At 46.2% G+C, this 18,164-nt stretch overlaps 1 protein-coding gene across 7 annotated transcripts in view; it reads right to left on the bottom strand.

Moving 5' to 3' along the window:
- LOC138783921 (microtubule-associated protein futsch-like) overlaps window positions 1-18,164 on the bottom strand; it is an 88,833-nt gene that overhangs the window by 16,352 nt on the left and 54,317 nt on the right. For all 7 annotated transcript variants that reach the window (XM_069959243.1, XM_069959246.1, XM_069959247.1 and 4 more), the window contains exons 9-10: window positions 16,251-17,645; window positions 11,466-15,833 (exon numbers count right to left, since the gene is read on the bottom strand). In XM_069959243.1, coding sequence (XP_069815344.1) covers window positions 11,466-15,833; window positions 16,251-17,645 — 5,763 coding nt within the window. The remainder of the gene's footprint in view (window positions 1-11,465; window positions 15,834-16,250; window positions 17,646-18,164) is intronic.

The raw sequence follows: 18,164 nt of genomic DNA, 5'->3' as shown, positions 1-18,164 counted from the left end.
TACTTACATTACTGATCCTGAGTTACATCCTGTATTATACTATGGAGCTGCACTCACTATTCTGCTGGGGAGGTCACTGTGTACATACATTACTGATCCTGAGTTACATCCTGTATTATACTATGGAGCTGCACTCACTATTCTGCTGGTGGGGTCACTGTGTACATACATTACTGATCCTGAGTTACATCCTGTATTATACTATGGAGCTGCACTCACTATTCTGCTGGTGGGGTCACTGTGTACATACATTACTGATCCTGAGTTACATCCTGTATTATACTATGGAGCTGCACTCACTATTCTGCTGGGGAGGTCACTGTGTACATACATTACTGATCCTGTACTGATCCAGAGTTACATCCTGTAAAGAAAAAGTTTCCCGTTTTCCTCTCATACGCCATGTGATGTGGACACGCCCTGAGCATCTGCGCGCTTCGTGCCACTAAATCTGCAATTTATATAAGAGGCTAAAAAGCAAAATCATGAACCTTTTATTCGTCTTTTCCTACCAATCCCCGGCAGCGGTTTAATCCGGATTGAGGCTGCGGCCACTTCAGTAATGGCTGTCCCTAAATGATCCATGTCCTCAAATAAGGCGCTCTAAAAGGTTCGGCTCTCCCACTTCCCCAGGTGTTGCAAAACTACAACTCCCATCATGCTCTGACAGCCAAGGCTGTCAGGGCATGATGGGAGTTGTAGTTTAGAAACAGCTGGAGGGCCGCAGGTTACGGAACGCTGATCAAACATCAGTTCAGCCGTCAGACCATGACGGTTGGTGGAGACGTCCCGCATGGTATCAGCGCCGTGCCAGCAGGGCCCCCGATCCAGAGGATTATGTATATAAGGAGCGAAGCAATAATTAGCGCCCAAGGCTTCGGCTCAATGTGCTTAAAACGAAAAACATTTCAAGCGAATAAGTAAAAAAAAAAAAAAAGAAAAAACCTCTCCGAAGCGTTTTCCCATCATGTGAATTCTTCACGTTTCCACCAGATTATAGAGGAGTCTCCGTAATCTGCTCTAATCTCTCCGACAGATGGGAACCAAAAATAAATTCTACCCTCAAATCATTTCATGGCGAATAAAGGGGATTTATCAGAGAACATTTACATTTCTCAATATTCTGAGAGAGCCGGAACGAGGCGTGCCTTCTGCGTCCCACCCAAGCAAAATCCTTCCACGTTTTTGAAACATTTGGAATTAAAGGGGTGCACTCCTGCATACATGTTTTATTTCAAATCAGTTGGTGTCAAAAAGTTATATAGATTTGTAAATTACTTCTATTTAAAAACCTGCAGTCTTCCTTCTGGACATACAGCAGCTGATAAGTACTGGAAGAGGTGTATTCTCTCCAGTCTGACACAGTGCTCTCTGCTGCTACCTCTGTCCATGTCAGGAACTGTCCAGAGCAGCAGCAAATCCCCATAGAAAACCTCTCCTGCTCTGGACAGTTCCCGACATGGACAGAGGTGGCAGCAGAGAGCACTGTGTCAAACTGGAGAGAATACACCACTTCCTGGAGGACATACAGCAGCTGATAAGTACTGGAAGACTTGAGATTTTTTTTAAAAGAAGTAAATTACAAATCTATAGAACTTTCTGGCACCAGCGAATTTGAAAGAAAAAAAATGTTGCTGGAGTTCTCCTTTAAGTCCATTAAAAAAAAAAGAATTCCTAATATTTATAGCGACCTATTTTTTCTACAGGAACTGTTTCATGTACATGCAGTTATTTACTTTTTATTTAAAACTTGGAAAATTTTAGCTACTTAAACATTAAGGGGGAGATTTTTCAAAGGGTGTAAAATTTAGACTGATGCAAACTGCCCACAGCAGCCAATCACAGCTCAGCTTTCAGCTCTAGTGAAAGGAAAGAGGAGCTGTGATTGGCTGCTGTGGGCAGTTTGCACCCGTCTAAATTTTACACCCTTTGAAAAATCTCCCCCATAATGTTTAAGTAGCTACATTTTTCTAAGTTTTAAATAAAAAGTAAATAACTGCATCACTGCATCTGGTATTCTGAGGTATTAGAACTTGTCTGCTGCTCTGTTATTTTCCACTTTTTCCCCTGATGAGCCCACTTTGTTAGGGGAAACACGTTGGGGGGGGGGGGGGGGGAGATAATTGGGATTATATACAGTTTTGTACTGTAGTGAATGGTTGTTGCGTTCACTCTCATTTGTATGCCCCCTTTGTTGTTGTTGGTGTGAATGTAGGCTACAGAACAACTTCATTTACCAATTCTGTGTCCCCATGTTGCAGGACCCATGTTACCCTTCATTGGGTCATCTGAAGCCATACAGGGACAGGAGGGGGATTACTGTTCATCCTGCTGTCCCTGTACAGGGATCACATGTCCCCTGATCCACCCCCTGCCTGAAGCAATATCTGCAAGCACAATATACCTAGCTCCCACTTTAACCTGCTTTATTATACATCCTTGACCAACGCGGCGGCCCTGGCGGTGTTCTTGCCCGAGGCAGATCCTTTAGTAGCTTCCCTGCCTGCGGTCACTGCCCCGAGTTGTACTCTTCTTCCAGCACCCAATTTACCTAAACTGGTCGCCATTACAATATTCGGGTTACTTCCCACCTGTTCTTGTTTCATGAAAATGCAGCCGATATGTGTATAAAGATCACTTTTTTGCACTGATCTGTGTGGATCTCCACCCTGTGCGATCAGCAGCTACTGAAGGGCACGTATGGAAGCAGTGATGGGCAACCTGTTCGACTAGGTAGATTTTCTGCTCAGGGAAGGGACACTGATCTATAGCATAGAGCCATATGTAATTCTACAATCTCCCTGTAGGGGCCACTGCAGAGAGAACAGGCGGCCAATGGCAACTTCCAGCTGGTTGGCGGAGGTTTTGTGCCAAATAACTTAAGACTGATTATCGCCCCCAAAAAAAAAAAAAACGTTCCGAGAAACTCTCGTTCCCAATCAGTCGCCTGGGTAAAAGAGCCACAGAGAGATTTACACTGGTTTCCTGCATTTCCGATCCTTCCTTACAGACATAATAGGGGCCTTGGTAGGATGACTGTACACAGAAGTATGATCCTTCACAGCCTGACATGTATTTATAGAGAGATCATTAAGTATAGACAGATGTAGCAGAGCTGAATAATTGTTTCCACAACATGCAAGATCAGTCGGGCCACTGGCACTGCCACCTTTGCCCCTGACTAAGCAATGTCATATCACAGCAAAACTCCAATGCTATGCAGTTTCCCCCCAGGAGCGTTGATCACTAATATAGCACATTGTGGTGACAGCTCTGTCAGCACATATATACACTGTATTTACTCCCACACCTCATTTTATCTGGTACAGTGCCGCACAACCCCTGAACCATACACATCGGCATCTCGCCAATTCCACATATCCGTCGCTATCCCTGAAGCCCAACGTGATAGTCATTTATTTCAGGGAGTTAGAGCAAAAGTATGTTCAGCCATTCCTCCTTTTTTGTAAGAAAGATGGGTGGCATCCATAACGGCTGCCATTACAAAAGCAACAAAAGGTTGTCACCAGGTTTCCCAGACTAGTGAATAACAAAACATGCATTGGCCATTCAGACACCTGGAAAAGTTGGGTGCCGGTGGTATTTGTCGTCACCCAGCTTTCCCATGCACAGATACATGCAAGATACACCTGAGGTTTTATTTTTACTTGATCCCTGGATTAGTATCCGATGATGTCAGAATACACTACTCACCCTTCTGGATGTCCGGCTCTTTAGGGGACAATGGGGAGACTTTGGATAGGCCGGGATCAGTGACACAGGAGGTCTCCTCCAGAGTCTTCAGTCTCATGGTCTCCTGCTCAGATTTCTTATTCTCAGAGGAGTTGGAAGAAGCGAGAGAACCGACAGGAGGTTCCTTTTGCTTTGTTTCACTCTTGCTCCCAGTGCCAGCTTCCGGGATGTCATCCAGCATTGTCAATGGCGTGGCCAAGGACAGAAGGTCCTGACTGGTAAAAGACGGCCCTTCCTTGATGGCAACTTGCCCCTTCACAAGGGAGGAGGAGAAGCCGGCAATCTCCTGCCTGGTGCTGAAGTCGTAGCCCGTACTCTGCTCTTCGGCCACGGTCATGGATCTTTTCATAGAATTCGCTTGTTTCTTGGCCAGAGCGGTCTGGTTCAAGCCACCAGAGGGTGACAGAAGATCATGGTTCTCATTTCCTCCTGAAGTATCGGGATACTTATCAGCAACGTTGACGGTCTGTGGAACGGCCAAATGTGAGCACTCTGACATGGCGCGCCTGATAGCCTTCCTCTGAGAGGACGCTCTGTCTAGTAGTGGACAATCATCCAGACTGTCAAGCCGATCATCTGTGTCCATAATGTACCCGTCCTCATCTAGGTCACTGAAGTGATTGGCAGGGATAGGCTTGAAGTCATCCTGTGCCAGCTCCACCATTGTCTTCGGAGGCTCGGCATGCCCGCGGGTCATCTGGACGGTGCACCCATTCTTTAAATGATTGTCAGAAGAATACTTCTCGGTCAGGATGGGGTTAAAATTGGAATTCCAAACCTTTGTCTCGTGGTTCTGGAAAAACATCTCCGGCTCGGCTCGTCCAAAGATCTGCTGTTCCTTCTCACTGGCAGAAAACAAGCCGATCCTTGTTGCAGCTTTTTCCTGGTCGGTGATCGGATCAAAACCATCGTAGATCCTATGTGATCCATCGGCTGGCAGGACGACCTCGGCAGGCTTGGAGCAGGAAAACGGATCTCCTAGAAAGGAGAGTTGGTCGGTATTGGACAGGATCTGGTTACTTTTGGTTTGCCCTTCACCTTCCACCTTTTCCTTGGTTCCCAGCTGAAGGCTTTTGTCTAGTTTTGTCTCAAAGAAGCACAGCTTGTCCTCATCCGTGAAGCCAGCGCTTTTTACGAGTCCATCTTTAATTTGCCCTCCGGTGTTCACATTCAATCCGATCTCGTTCAGTTTCCCCTCCGTCCTCTGCCATTCATACTCGGCTTTGGGGTAATCGGTGGCCGGGATGCTGTCGGGGTTCCTGGCATTGCACAGCTGGCTGTACTCGCTGAGAGCGGCGGGCTGCTGGTTGGAGAAGGACATTGTTTTCTCGTTTGGCTTGCCCTGGCTTCTGAGAGAGACTAACATGCAGAGAGTGAGCCTGCCCCGCGCGGTGACATCACATCTGCTTCTGTGTTCACGGTAGAGAAGCATTAATCTCCACCTACAGGGTCCCCCCCCCTTCTCCGAGCTGACAGCACGGCCTGCTACAGGAAGATAGAAAGCCCACCAGAGCCATTGTTATGTGCTCAGTACCTGCTAAAGCTGCTCCTTAACTCATCCGCCAAGACTGAGCATTGTAACAAGCTGGAGAATAAGAACATGTTACAAATCTACAAATAGGAGTGCATACGAACCGTAAGAGACGAGGACAATATTGAAAGTTACTCCAAGAATGACTTAATTGGTGAGAGTCTGATTGCTTGGACCCCCACTGATCAAGAGAACGGAGACCCCATGGTACCCAAACATGTATGCTTGACTTCCACTCAATTCACAGTCTATGGGAGTTTCGGACATGAAAGAGTTCAGTGTCCTGCGATGTTCACAAGTCTCATAGTGGCGTCAAACACGCACATTCACTCTGGGACAAGGGACCTTCGCTGTCAGGATCAGGATAACCCCTTTATGTTTTGGTCATTCTGATGACCCCTTTCATGTTCACCCAGAAATGTGTCCACTCATAGCTCCGACCATCACATTCATAAACCCCGGGAACAACTAAACTTTCCTGTTTCAGCCCAAAAAAAACTTTGTCTCAATAAGTTTACTGCTTTTTGGAGTGACATTGTGATACTGAAATGTAGCCTATTCACATGTGACAATCTAGTTGCTAGGGATACATTGTCTAAACAGCCAGCCTTTAGGGTCACATTCCTATAGTCAAAAGCCAAGACAACGTCCAAATAGGAAAATCTAGGACTAGACTGCCGCCAAAAATCTGCAACGGAGAGCAGTATTGTGCTTTTCTAGGAGTCTGTCAGACCCTCTGATTGCTGGGAATACACTCGAACCGTTGAGCTTTTATATGTGGTTGCTAGGTACTACATTCATTAACAACCAGTCTGGTGTCCGTTCACATTTTTAGGAACGGACTTAAAAGCAAAACTGTGGCTAGGGAAAGTATGTTTTGTGAGGTTTATTTATAGGGATTATTGCCTTATGACCCTAGTGCTCGGACGCCCGCCGAGCCTGTGAATGAAGGGGCTGTAATGTTACTATAACACTGTGACCCACTCATGTGCAGCTTCTAAAGTGGATGCAGTATGGAGTCCCCTTCATTCTCAGGGTCAGAGGTCAGACCCCCACTGATCTGCTGGGCACAGGAATGGCCCCACAGTTGTTGTCACCATCATCAGGTCTGTTCCTGACAGGTGGGGAAGGAGGGGATAAGATTCTCTCAGTCATCTAAACCCTCCTCAATGACTCCTTATGCCTGGAAAGTCTCCATTCTGTAACACTCCGCTCAGATATCATCTTATAATCTGACATTTCAACATAAATCTATTTTTACAGCAAACATTGCTGATGTGTGGCCCCGGGCTCCGCACAGACCTACTTAGCGCAGGTCCCCCGCAGTGACAGACGGCCCTTCCTTTGGCTACTTCAGCTGCTATTTTGGGGACGTGTAGCCTTGCATTAGCAGCTCTATAGCCAGACACACAGATACACGCCAGAAGACGCGTCTCTCAGCACGTCCGGCTGCTGCGGGCAGGAAGGGTACAGACCCATCGCAACTTGTGCCACATTGCTAGACGTACAGGGCAGAACATTAATAGACCTATAGGCAGGGCTGTGGAGTTGGTAAGTCGCAGCTCCGACTCCAGCTCTGACTCCTGAATTTTATCAGGACAGACTCCTGACTCAGACTCCTGCTCCTTCATAAATGGCCGGTCAGATACCAGGGGAGTTATTTATCACACTGGCTCAGCAGCTTCTCCCTAATGTCCTACATGATCCTGGGGCGACTTCTAAGGGAATAAAGGAATACTATATATAAAGCAGCTTCTCCTGTGTGTGCAGTGGATGCAGCCAGTCTCCAGCCTCCATGTCCTGAACTACTCACAACTAGACTAGATGGAGCAGGTGATCTTTTCCTGCTGACAATCTTCTATGTTTCTAACTAATATTCACCATACACACAGAAACCCTGCTAACAATGCCAGATACCTGTAATATAGAGAGGGGGTCGCACACAGTGATAGAGAGGGGGTCGCACACAGTGATAGAGAGGGGGTCACACAGTGATATAGAGAGGGGGTCACACAGTGATATAGAAGGACACTGGGGGGCACGCAATAGCATACACATACACACGCACACACAGCCTGCTGCGGCCATAGCACACACAGCCTGCTGCGGCCATAGCACACACAGCCTGCTGCGGCCATAGCACACACAGCCTGCTGCGGCCATAGCACACACACACACACACACACACACACACACACACACAGCCTGCTGCAGCCATAGTGTGCACACACACACACACAGCCTGCTGCAGCCATAGAACACAGGAAAAACACACACGCTGAGGACAGAGATTACTGTTACACTACTTATCTCTTCTCCTCCTCCTCTATATTACACAGGATATCTTCATATTACACTGCTGCTCATATACAATCATCCAGCATCCAGGAGGAGAACAGCACAGATCTCCCCCCACACAATGGACTCTTCCAGCTCAGAAACAAACTGCCAAATAGTGACCGACAACTTTTCCCTGACCACCCTTATGGAATAGGGCCAGTGTCCTATTACTGATATATTCCCCGACCACCCATATGTAATAGGGCCAGAGTCCTATTAGAATGTTGCTCATATATTCACAAGCAAAACTTGTAAAATTCATATCAAAATTCAATTCTACATTTTTTTAAGATTTTTTTAAAGCTGGAGTGGGAGTCGGTACATTTTTTCCAACTCCAGCCAAAGCTAGCTCCAACTCCGACTCCACAGCCCTGCCTATAGGTGCCAACAGGATGAACTGCAATGGGAAAAACACAAACATTGCAGGACTACAACTCCCAATCATGCCCAGACCTGAAGCAGATCCTTTGCTTTAAGGTTGCGTTCACACACACACACACACACACACACACACACACACACACACACACACACACACTGCAGTTTCAATTCCAGCACAGTTCATTTGAGGAAAAACCCTGCACTACAGCCTAGGTCAGCGTTCCCAAATTGCTGGCTCTACAGCTAAAGTACAACCCCCATCATGCTTGCAATAGGCAGAGGGCCACAAGTTTAAAGAACACAGACCTAAGAGATAATAGGATCAGCTGCAGGCTGTCAGGGCACGATGGGACTTGTAGTCCCCAAGAGGTGAAGACGACATTTGTTTGGAATTATTGACCCAGAAAGATGGAGCTACAGATATATTACAATGTGATATTATATTAATATAGGTTAGCCATTCAGGTCCCTGAGAAAGCAGAGCAGCAGCCGGCAATCTTCAATTTCGTTGCCCTAAAGGCTTTACCCCTCATGTGAAAAACTCTACGATGGTGGTAAAATCTATAATGGCCTGAAGCCCTGGTATAGATCCCTCAGTGGGTATAAGCTCAGTAATAATGGCGGACGATCTGTTATCAGTCGGCGAAGCAGAAAATCCTCCCATCAGCGACGACCTTTGTTTCTGACCTTCTATCTCTCCCGAGGAACAGGGGGGGTGAACACGACCAATGCATCTTTACGTATAATCCCTTCCAGCACTGCAGGGGTTAACAACCCCCACAGATCCCTCCACGCTATTGCCAACCGTTCGTCCCCGCTCTATTTTTAGCTTGCTATTTTTTGCCGATTTAACGCTTTCCTTCCAGTTCTCACTCGCTGGTTTCCAAGGCAACGTCTCGACGAGGGGGCTAATGAGGAGGAAACGAGGAGTCTCCTGAAAGACGCGGGAGGGCTAAATGAAGACATGGATTTTTATGAATGGAGGTTTTTGGGGTTTTTGCATCAGTCAGAGACGGGACACAGACCTGCCATCAAGAAGTGACCTCTGACCTTCCTTTAACTCAAATATCTTTCCTTAATTTCCACGCATGTAAAGGAGTATAGGAATCCATTCAGAGACATTCCTATGATCTGTACCTAGGAAAGCTGGGTGACGGCCAATATGGCTGCCAGTAAAGACATCACTACTCTTGACATGTCTTTCTACGTACTTATGTATCCCAAGAAATAATTCTGCAACTTTTTTTTTTTTAATAATTCTGAGTTGAGCTGTTACTTTCTCCTGGAAATGTATAAATTGACACCTAGGCGTTACAGCTCTACAGTCCGATCCTGTCCATTCACAGCAGCAGATTGTAGATCCCCCCACCCCCAAAGCTGGTAACAACTGGATGTAAAGTTATACATTTCCAGGAGGAAGGACCAGACTATGGACACACACCCCCAACAGGTAAACCCACTTGACAATAACTTTCCATGAGGGACAGCATTATAGATTTCTAAGAAAAGGAAAGTACGGCATCTTTTCCCATTACTATGCACTTCCTTGTCGCTCTGATACTCATCCTGGAAATGTATATATAAATCTGACAACTGGGCATTAACAGCAGGGCTGTGTCCCTAAACCAACTATATTGGGGCTGGCTGGACAGTGCCTGGCAGTAGGGAGGGGACCCCAAACTGGTTACACCCAGTTGTCATTTAAACATCCAGGAGGAACAGCAGGAGTCCAGGACTCCTAATGAAAGATGCCCCAGAATTAATAAAGATGCTCCAGGATTATTGCATGAAAAAATCTAAGTGTTTCCTCATACAGATGTGTCAGGAGATGCATCTAAGCATTTGGCACCTGGACTCCCGAAATGGCAAATTGTCTAATTCTAGGATATGAGGGACATAAAAGTAGAGTCTTAGGGCGGGTTCACACTACGGAATTCTTGCGGACACTGTCCGCGGAATTCCGTTAGCTGTCCGCCCGCATGAGCACGCGCTTTTCCGCCGGCTCCATAGACACCATTCTATGGGCCAGCGTATTCCGCGATCCGCTAAAAGAAGTGACATGACACTTCTTTCAGCATATAGCAGAATACGCTGGCCCATAGAATGGTGTCTATGGGGCCGGCGGAAAGGCGCCCAGATGTGCGGGCGGACAGCTGACGGAATTCTGCGGACATTGTCCGCGAGAATTCCATAGTGTGAACCCGCCCCCACGCAGCTTTTCTAGACTCCAGTATGGCAAACCTGGTTATAGAGCAGAGGGGGCAGTGGATTTATTGCTGTATAAGGCTAGGTTCACACTATATTTTTGCAATCCGTTTTTCTTCAAAAAGCCGATTGAAAAAAAAAAAAAAAAAAAAAAGATGTATTTGTGTGCATCCATTTTTCTATTTACTCCCATAATAATAATAATAAAAAAAAAAAAAAAGGATCCTTTTTTAACGTACACAGAAACGTAGCTGACCCTAACTTGTGTCCGTCAAAAAAACGGATCTGTTATGATCCTTTTTTGTTTTTGTTTTTTTACAATGGAAGTCAATGGTAAAAAGGAATAAAATACAATGAATACAAATGCATAAATTTTTTTCAACTTTTTTTTTGCAAAAAACAGATTACAAAAACATAGTGTGAACCCAGCCTTACAAGGTGCAACTTTTGATATTTTTTTGCTGATATTTAACATTATTACCTGTAGAAACCACACAAACAAAACTGTGCGCTGTTATAAAGCTCGCCCACTACTGCCTAAGTGGTCTGGATGTGATCAGCCCACACCCTCCCTCAACTACTATGTAAGCTCTTCTGGTCAGAATGTCTATTCCTGCCAACAGGACTACAGTGAACATCCATTCATGAAGAACGATAGGAGTCAAAACAGAAAAACGAAAAATCAAACCTCAATCCAAAACTTGTTCCAGGTGAGCAGTGCATCACAATCAAAGTTAGTCAAATCATGCAAAAAAACAAACAAAACTAATTTAATTAAAACTATTATTAAGGGTGGTGGGGGGGACCCATCTTGGCCATAGACATTCCCCCTACATCTGGGATACAAGAGGACCTCTGGGCCCACACAACAATGTACGTAGGGGGATAGCCATTTGGATGCATTACATTTTATACCAGTGTCATAATGGCAACACAACACACAGCTTTTCAGGTCACTGTTACGGGTCAAAACCATCAAACTCTGACATGCAAAACAGACCCAAGACCCAGGTGGGCCACCAGCACACTTGTGTACAATGCTACTCCATTAGGTGAGGTTTTGTCAGCTGCTCTTTCCTGCACCCTGTATATACAAGGTTAGCAGAGTATCTAGCTGGACACATATACCGATGTTAATATTAGCAGTGTACCACGCAAGCAGCAATGGAGGCAGCGAAACAAGCAGACCTCATGCTGTGGCTGATGTGCGTGCAGCCATGCTTTGCTTGTACACTCCATGTCAAATATCACACACCTTTTTCCGTCCTTAGTCGGGTCTCTTTTGGCTGCTTTGGTTTCTCTGTGGAGAGTCCTGCGGCTTTGGTTAGCGTAGGTGGTGTAGGAGCGGCAGCAGCTCTGGCTTTTGTAGGCCTCATGTAACCCTTCAGAACTTCAGGAGCTTTGTTCTCCTCAGTCTTGTTACTTTTTTGTAGGGCTCTCTCTACAGGACGCTCCTTCAAACCGGGAGCCGGAGGGGATGTCTTCAGTTTGGTCTTAGAAGTATCTTTGGTTGAAACTTTAGTTGCGACGGGCACAGTTTTAGCTTTGTCATCTTGTCGTCCTGTTGTGTTATTCTTATCTTCTACACGTAAAGCTTTCTCAACACTTCCAGGAACTCTGGGGGCATCATCTTCATTTTTAGGAAATTCTTCAACCTTTACTGTAGCCTCCAACTTTGGGGTTTCCAGATCAAAAGAATCTCCTTGAAAGTTGAAGTTAATATCAAGCAAACCAGGTAGGGCTAAAGAGGCACTCTCAACATTGTGGGAATCCTCAGACAGTGGCTTCTCAACTACAAGAACGTCACTTCCATGGCTAAAACGTATCTCCTCAACTGGAAACACAGGAACATCTGACATTTTTTCAAGAACAATCTGATCTTGAGCCCCATGAACAACTTCAGCTCCTAAAGTCTCAATTAGAGGACAGACCAAATCTACACTCGGCCCTGAGATATTAGGTGGACCCACATTACCAGACTTCAGTTTTGCTTTGTCTTGAGTTTCTGCTGTCAGATTTAAGATATCGTCACTCAGCCCTTTTAATACAGGTATAGTTTGCCATTCTGGTTGGTCAATTTTTGCTTCACGCGGAAGAAAACTAAATTCTGCAGCAAGCGGGTCTAGGACATGAGAACGTCCCTTAACCTTCTGCTCTTTTGGAGTAGCGTCCACCAGAGGAACCACTAGATCATTTGCTGAATCTTCTAGAACAGGACAACCCTTTCCACTCAATGGCCCAGCATCAGACAAAACAAGGCTTTCCTTCTTCTCTGAACTATGAGGACGCTTCAAGGATCCCCGTTCAGCTTTCTTAGAACTCGAGAAGTTAGCCTCCTGTGGTTGGTCAATCGGCTGCCATGGGGGAGCAAACACATCGAGTCCTTTCTCGCCAGCATCATACAAACCTCTTGAGCCATTTGACTTCGCTTTCACTTTACCCCTTTTGCCTTTCACTTGTTTCTCAGCTGAAACATTTCCATCACCTTGACCCTTTATCGGAGGGGGCAGTGGCTGGTCAACTTGGACCATTGGCTCCAACAGGCTCACCACAGCTGGAGAACTGAAGCTGGGATCCAGGAGCTGCTCTTTGCTCTCCAGGACTGTACCAGGTTCAGCTCCAGGCTTATTTTCTGGAATGGGCCCTTTGCTATCCTGCACTGTATGGGAGGTATCCTCTAAAATGGGCACTTTGCAGACCTGGACTTTTTCAGGTTTACTTTCATCTGCAAATACTTTGCCATCCAGGGTTGTATCAGGTTTACTTTCAAGAAGGGGATCTTTATTCTCGAAGACTATACCACACTTCAATTGTGGCGTAAGCTCTTTGTTGCCCAGGACTGCGGTTTGCTTTTTCTCTGGAGGAGCCTCCTTACTACCCACAACTGTACTTTTCCTTTCTGGAGACGGAGATTTAAGTTCCAGGACTTTATCAGGTTTTGCTTCTGGAACTTGCTCTTTGCTGTCCAGGAGTGCATTGAGCTTATTTTCTGGAACAATCTTTTTATTCTCCTTAGACCCTATGCCACCTAGGTCTGTAGCATGCTTATTGTCAGGACAGAGTTCCTCTTTGTCCAACACTGTAGGCTTATTTTCTGGAGTATAACGAAAATCAACAAATACAGGTTCTGTGCTGTCAGAGCGTATGTTTTTGTTGACTTTCTTGCTTTTTAGCTTATGTTCTCTCTCTTTGTATTTCTGCAATTCAACTAGATCTGTAGCTGGCTTACTTTCCAGATGGGGCTGCTCTATTTCTAAGACTAAACTAGGCTTATTTTCTGGAGTGGAAACTTTGAGGTCGGGGACTTGATCAGGTTTAGTTTCTGGGACAGGCTCCTTGTTATATATGGCTGTAATAGGCATAATTTCTTCAGCAGGCCCTTTGCGCCCCAATATTTTTGAAGGGGACTCCTTTCTGCCTAGGTCTGTAGAAGTCTGACTTTCTAGAAGAGGCTGTGCGACTGCACATGGCTTATTTTCAGAAACCTGGCCTTTGGGACTTAAAACTGTATGAGGGTTGTCATGGAAAACAGGTTCCTTACTAGCTAGGAGTGTACCAGACTTATGTTCTAGAAACAGCTCTTTATCATCTTCGCCAGGCTTAGTGTCTAAAGTAGGCACTTTGCCTTCCAAGACTGTAGCGGATTTACTTTTTGGGATGGACTCCTTTCTTGCTAGATCTGTATCTGACTTCTGTTCTTTAACTTTCTCTCCATCTGTACCGGGCTTAGTGTCTGGAGTAGGCACTTTGCCTTCCAAGGCTGTAGCAGGGTTTCCTTCTGGGACTGACTCCTTGCTACCCAGGTCTGCATCTGACTTACTTTCTACAGTGGTAGCAGTGCCACCCAGTACTGGATCAAACATTTTGCTGTGCAGAGCTGCACTAGGCTTACTTTCTGGAACAGACTGATTGCCTATCAAAACCGTATCTGCCTTATCTAAAGGTGACCCTTTGGAGCTCGTGACTGTAACAGGCCCTTTACCATTAGAATTAATCTCTAGACTAAACACCTGGCTGTCAAGGACAGGGTCAGGCTTATTTGGGGACTCTCTGCAGCTCAGGACTGTATCAGGCTTACTTTCTAGAACAGGCACTTTGCCATCATCACTGGAACCATGCCTTGTTTCTGGAATAGACACTTTGCTATCTAGGACTGTATCAGTCTTAACATCTACTACTGGACCTAAGCCTTTCTGGCCTGCATTAGGTTCCCCCTCTGGAGTAGGGGGGTTTAACTTTGGCTGTATAGATTCCAACACTAACCCGACCACAGTGTCTGTGAGCTTTAATGGTGTACAGGGGATTTCCTCTTTATGAACGCCATCACCCAAGGGAACCGATGCCTGCTGACTATCTGGTAGTAGATCAGGACTGGTTAGTATCTCCCACTCATCCAAAACTTTGCTGGCCGGCAGGACATCCCTGTCTATCACTGACATCTTTCCATCAAATCCTAATAAATCTGTGAATTCCTGGTCTGGACCAGAACCAAAATCAACAACCAGTGGTTCTGCGGAGTCGGAACATATATTTTTGTTAACGCTCTTGCTTTTTCGTTTTAGTTCTTTCTCGTTGCATTTCTGCAAGTCATCTAACGGTACGAGAGGTGAAGGCTTTTCCTCTCTCCCTGGATACAGCGGCAGACCCACGGGCACACTGCCAGCCTGTACATCTAACTCAAAGTTCTGCCAGTGCTTTGGGTCTTTGTAGTGCCCTCCACGATTATAATAACCGGTTTTCTTATCCCTCTTTTTGGGCTTGTCCCACTTTACAGTTTCAATTCCAGCACCCTGGAAAGTGTCGGCTAAGTGCTCATTCGCACCTTGTGACTTTTCCAGCCCGCTCTCCCGGCTTTCATCTCTTTTCGAGAGCAAAATTTCAGGATGTAAATAAGGGCATTTAGTGACATCTGTGTCAGCCATTCCAAATATAGCCTCCATAGAAGTGTCAGGTTCCCCACTTTCTCCCAGGAGGGAAGTCCGTGTATCAAAAAGGCTTTTATCCACTTGGTCGTCAGGTGGGGTTTCCAAGTGTCTGATGGAAGGAGAATGAACATTTTGTGGAGCTGGCATTGCTTTCTCTAGAGGATATGTGATCGGGTCACCTTCCAGGGGACTCTTGGCTGCAGTAAGATCAGCGGCAGGCACACTGCCATTTTCCGCCCTGTGTGTCTCCCTCTGAGCTATACCCAGAGACTGCTCAAGCAGATGGTCCTGTCTTGTAAGAGGCTCCACGTGTCCCATCTGTCCAGCACTGGTGTATAAGGGCTCGCTGCCAGCTCTAGTAAATGCATCTTCCTCACCAAACTCCATTTCTCTTGGTGTAAACATTTTCTTCGGTTTAGTTTTCTTCTTTTTCTTTTTCATGGATATTTGGGCACTTTCCGGATCGCCCATCTCTCTTGCGGCTTCCCTCCGGCTCTCCATCATGTCATGGGCTTTTTTATGCAACGCTTTGGCTCTAGATGTCAGTGACTCGGAATGACCCGGTTGGGAAGGAGGTGGATGTGAACTGGGACTGGTGGATTCCAGCTCTACTTTGGTGTCCGAAACCGGAGCTAGAGCAGGTTTGGCTCTGCCCAGCCGTCGGTCACTTGTTTTGCAAGTTTTTTGCTTTAGGTGCACTGTAGGTATAACAGGAATAGGTGAGGTTTTCCCCAAAATTAATCCAGATTTATACTAAACTGTAGAATATTCATTTAGTTTTAGGCTATGGCAGGGTCTTGTGTGGACCCATAGAGATGACCCTTAGAGCTAACCCAAAGAGCTAGAGGCTACCCTGGAGGGTTTCAATGCTTTATTTTTTTGGCTTCTGGAGAATATATATGAGTACGATAGCGTAAATAGCCAAAAACAAAATTAGATAATAGGACATCATGTTAAAATAAAAAAAAAATAAAAAAAAACGACATTACAGACATTTGTGATCCCCAAAAATGAGGGGAAAGAGATAGAAATTGAAAGATTGAACAATGTTCAATAAAAAAAATATATGTCATAAAAAAATTACTACCCAACATCTTCTCATCTTTTTCTCTTACCTTGGTCTCCAGGCTGCTGAAGATCATCTCTCCCAAAATTCGTTTCCAGATGTTCGGTTGCTTCTCCAGGAGGCTGGTTTTCTTCCGTAACAAGGGGGGTTAAAGCCTCTGTTGGGATCAGGGGGACAGGTGAGGCCAAGGTGGCTCCTTCCTGGGGAGCAGGGATCAACAATTCCTGGTGTAATGCAGCGAGGGTGGGGGGGGTCCTTTTATCCTGAGCTAAGGCAACAAGGGTGGCAGCAGCCTCTGCTTCCTGGTTTACTGTATCAATGGACACTGGGAGGTCTTCTGTCTGAAGTAGAGCAACAGGGGCAGCTGGGGCCTCTGCTTCCTGGATCAATTCAACAGGGGCGGCTGGGGCCTCTGCTTTCTGGATCAATTCAACAGGGGCGGCTGGGGCCTCTGCTTTCTGGATCAATTCAACAGGGGCAGCTGGGGCCTCTGCTTCCTGGATCAATTCAACAGGGGCAGCTGGGGCCTCTGCTTTCTGGATCAATTCAACAGGGGCAGCTGGAGTCTCTGCTTCCTGGATCAATTCAACAGGGGCAGCTGGGGCCTCTGCTTTCTGGATCAATTCAACAGGGGCGGCTGGGGCCTCTGCTTCCTGGATCAATTCAACAGGGGCAGCTGGGGCCTCTGCTTCTTGAATCAATGTTACAAAAGTGGCGGGTGCTTCTGCTTGTTGAACCAATACACCAGGGGAGGATGGAACCTCGAAGTCCTCAGCTAAGGCATCAATGGAGGACGCACCCTCTGCTTCCTGGACCACAGTAACAAGGGTGGCTGGATTCTCTGTTTCCTGTACCAAAGCAACAAGAGAAGCTAAAGCCCCAGCTTCCTGGACCAACCCAACAGGAGATGCAGGAACCTCAGCTTCTGTAACCAAAGAATCAAGTATAGCTGGGACCTCAGATTCCTGAACTAAAGCAGCAGAGAAAGCTGGAACCTCTTCTGGGCCCAATTCGGTAGGTGAGGATGGAGACTCTGTATCCTGGTCTAAAGCAGCCGAGGACACAGGACTTGTTTCTTCCTGGATAAATGCACCAAGAGGTTCTGCCTGGTTCTCTGCAGGGAACTGATCAGCAGGGGACACAAGGAAATCTTCCTGGATCACTTCAAAAGGAGACACCGGGGGTTCTGCAGAAACATGAACATCAGGGGATGGAGGGGGCTCAGTGCTGCTCTGACAGGTGGGAATCACCTGCTCTGTATCAATGTCTGCTTGAGGCTGTTCGCTTTCCACAGACTGAAAGACGCAGGCTGCTTGGTCCTCACTGTGTTCACCAGCAATGGGGTTGTCGTGGCTTTCATGCACATAACTTACAGTAGTTGAGTCAGGGTTCTCGAAGGAGACAGAGGTTAGGCCTTGATTGGGATCAGGTTCTACTAATTCTTCTGGAAAAAGAAAAAAAAAAATACAAAAAAGGTTCATTATGTTATAAGCAGATTAAAAGGGGGAGGATGTGATGAAACAGACAACTGCATCGTGAAGGAGTGCCAGCCCATAGTAATCCAACTCTGGGTGCAAATACAAGATGTGACGCTGCAGACCATAACAAGTCTATGAGAGAGTGGACTACATGCAGAGGAAGGATTGTGTCCCACATAATGCAGGGGCACAAGATGAATGCCAAGGGCCCATCCTGACTGATACTTGACATATACAGAGAGAACAGATATTTCCTCAGGTAGGCTGTGTGTGCCAAGACGGTTGCCGAATACTAAACCTCAAAACACAAAACAAAGGAATCTGGGATATAACACGTCTGTGGATGAAGGATGCAGTTCTAAACATCCATATGAAATGTACAAAAGGCTGCAAAAATGTGTTTTTATTGTGGAAAAGGTGAGACTATCTGGCCGTACCTAAGCAAACCCACAAAAGGAAACCACTTCTGGCTCATGGTAAAACAT

The sequence above is a fragment of the Dendropsophus ebraccatus genome, chromosome 2 (assembly GCF_027789765.1).
Source record: "Dendropsophus ebraccatus isolate aDenEbr1 chromosome 2, aDenEbr1.pat, whole genome shotgun sequence".
Lineage (NCBI taxonomy): Eukaryota > Metazoa > Chordata > Amphibia > Anura > Hylidae > Dendropsophus > Dendropsophus ebraccatus.
The sequence above is the reverse complement of the archived record's forward strand: the minus strand, read 5'-3'. Positions and strand labels throughout refer to the sequence as shown.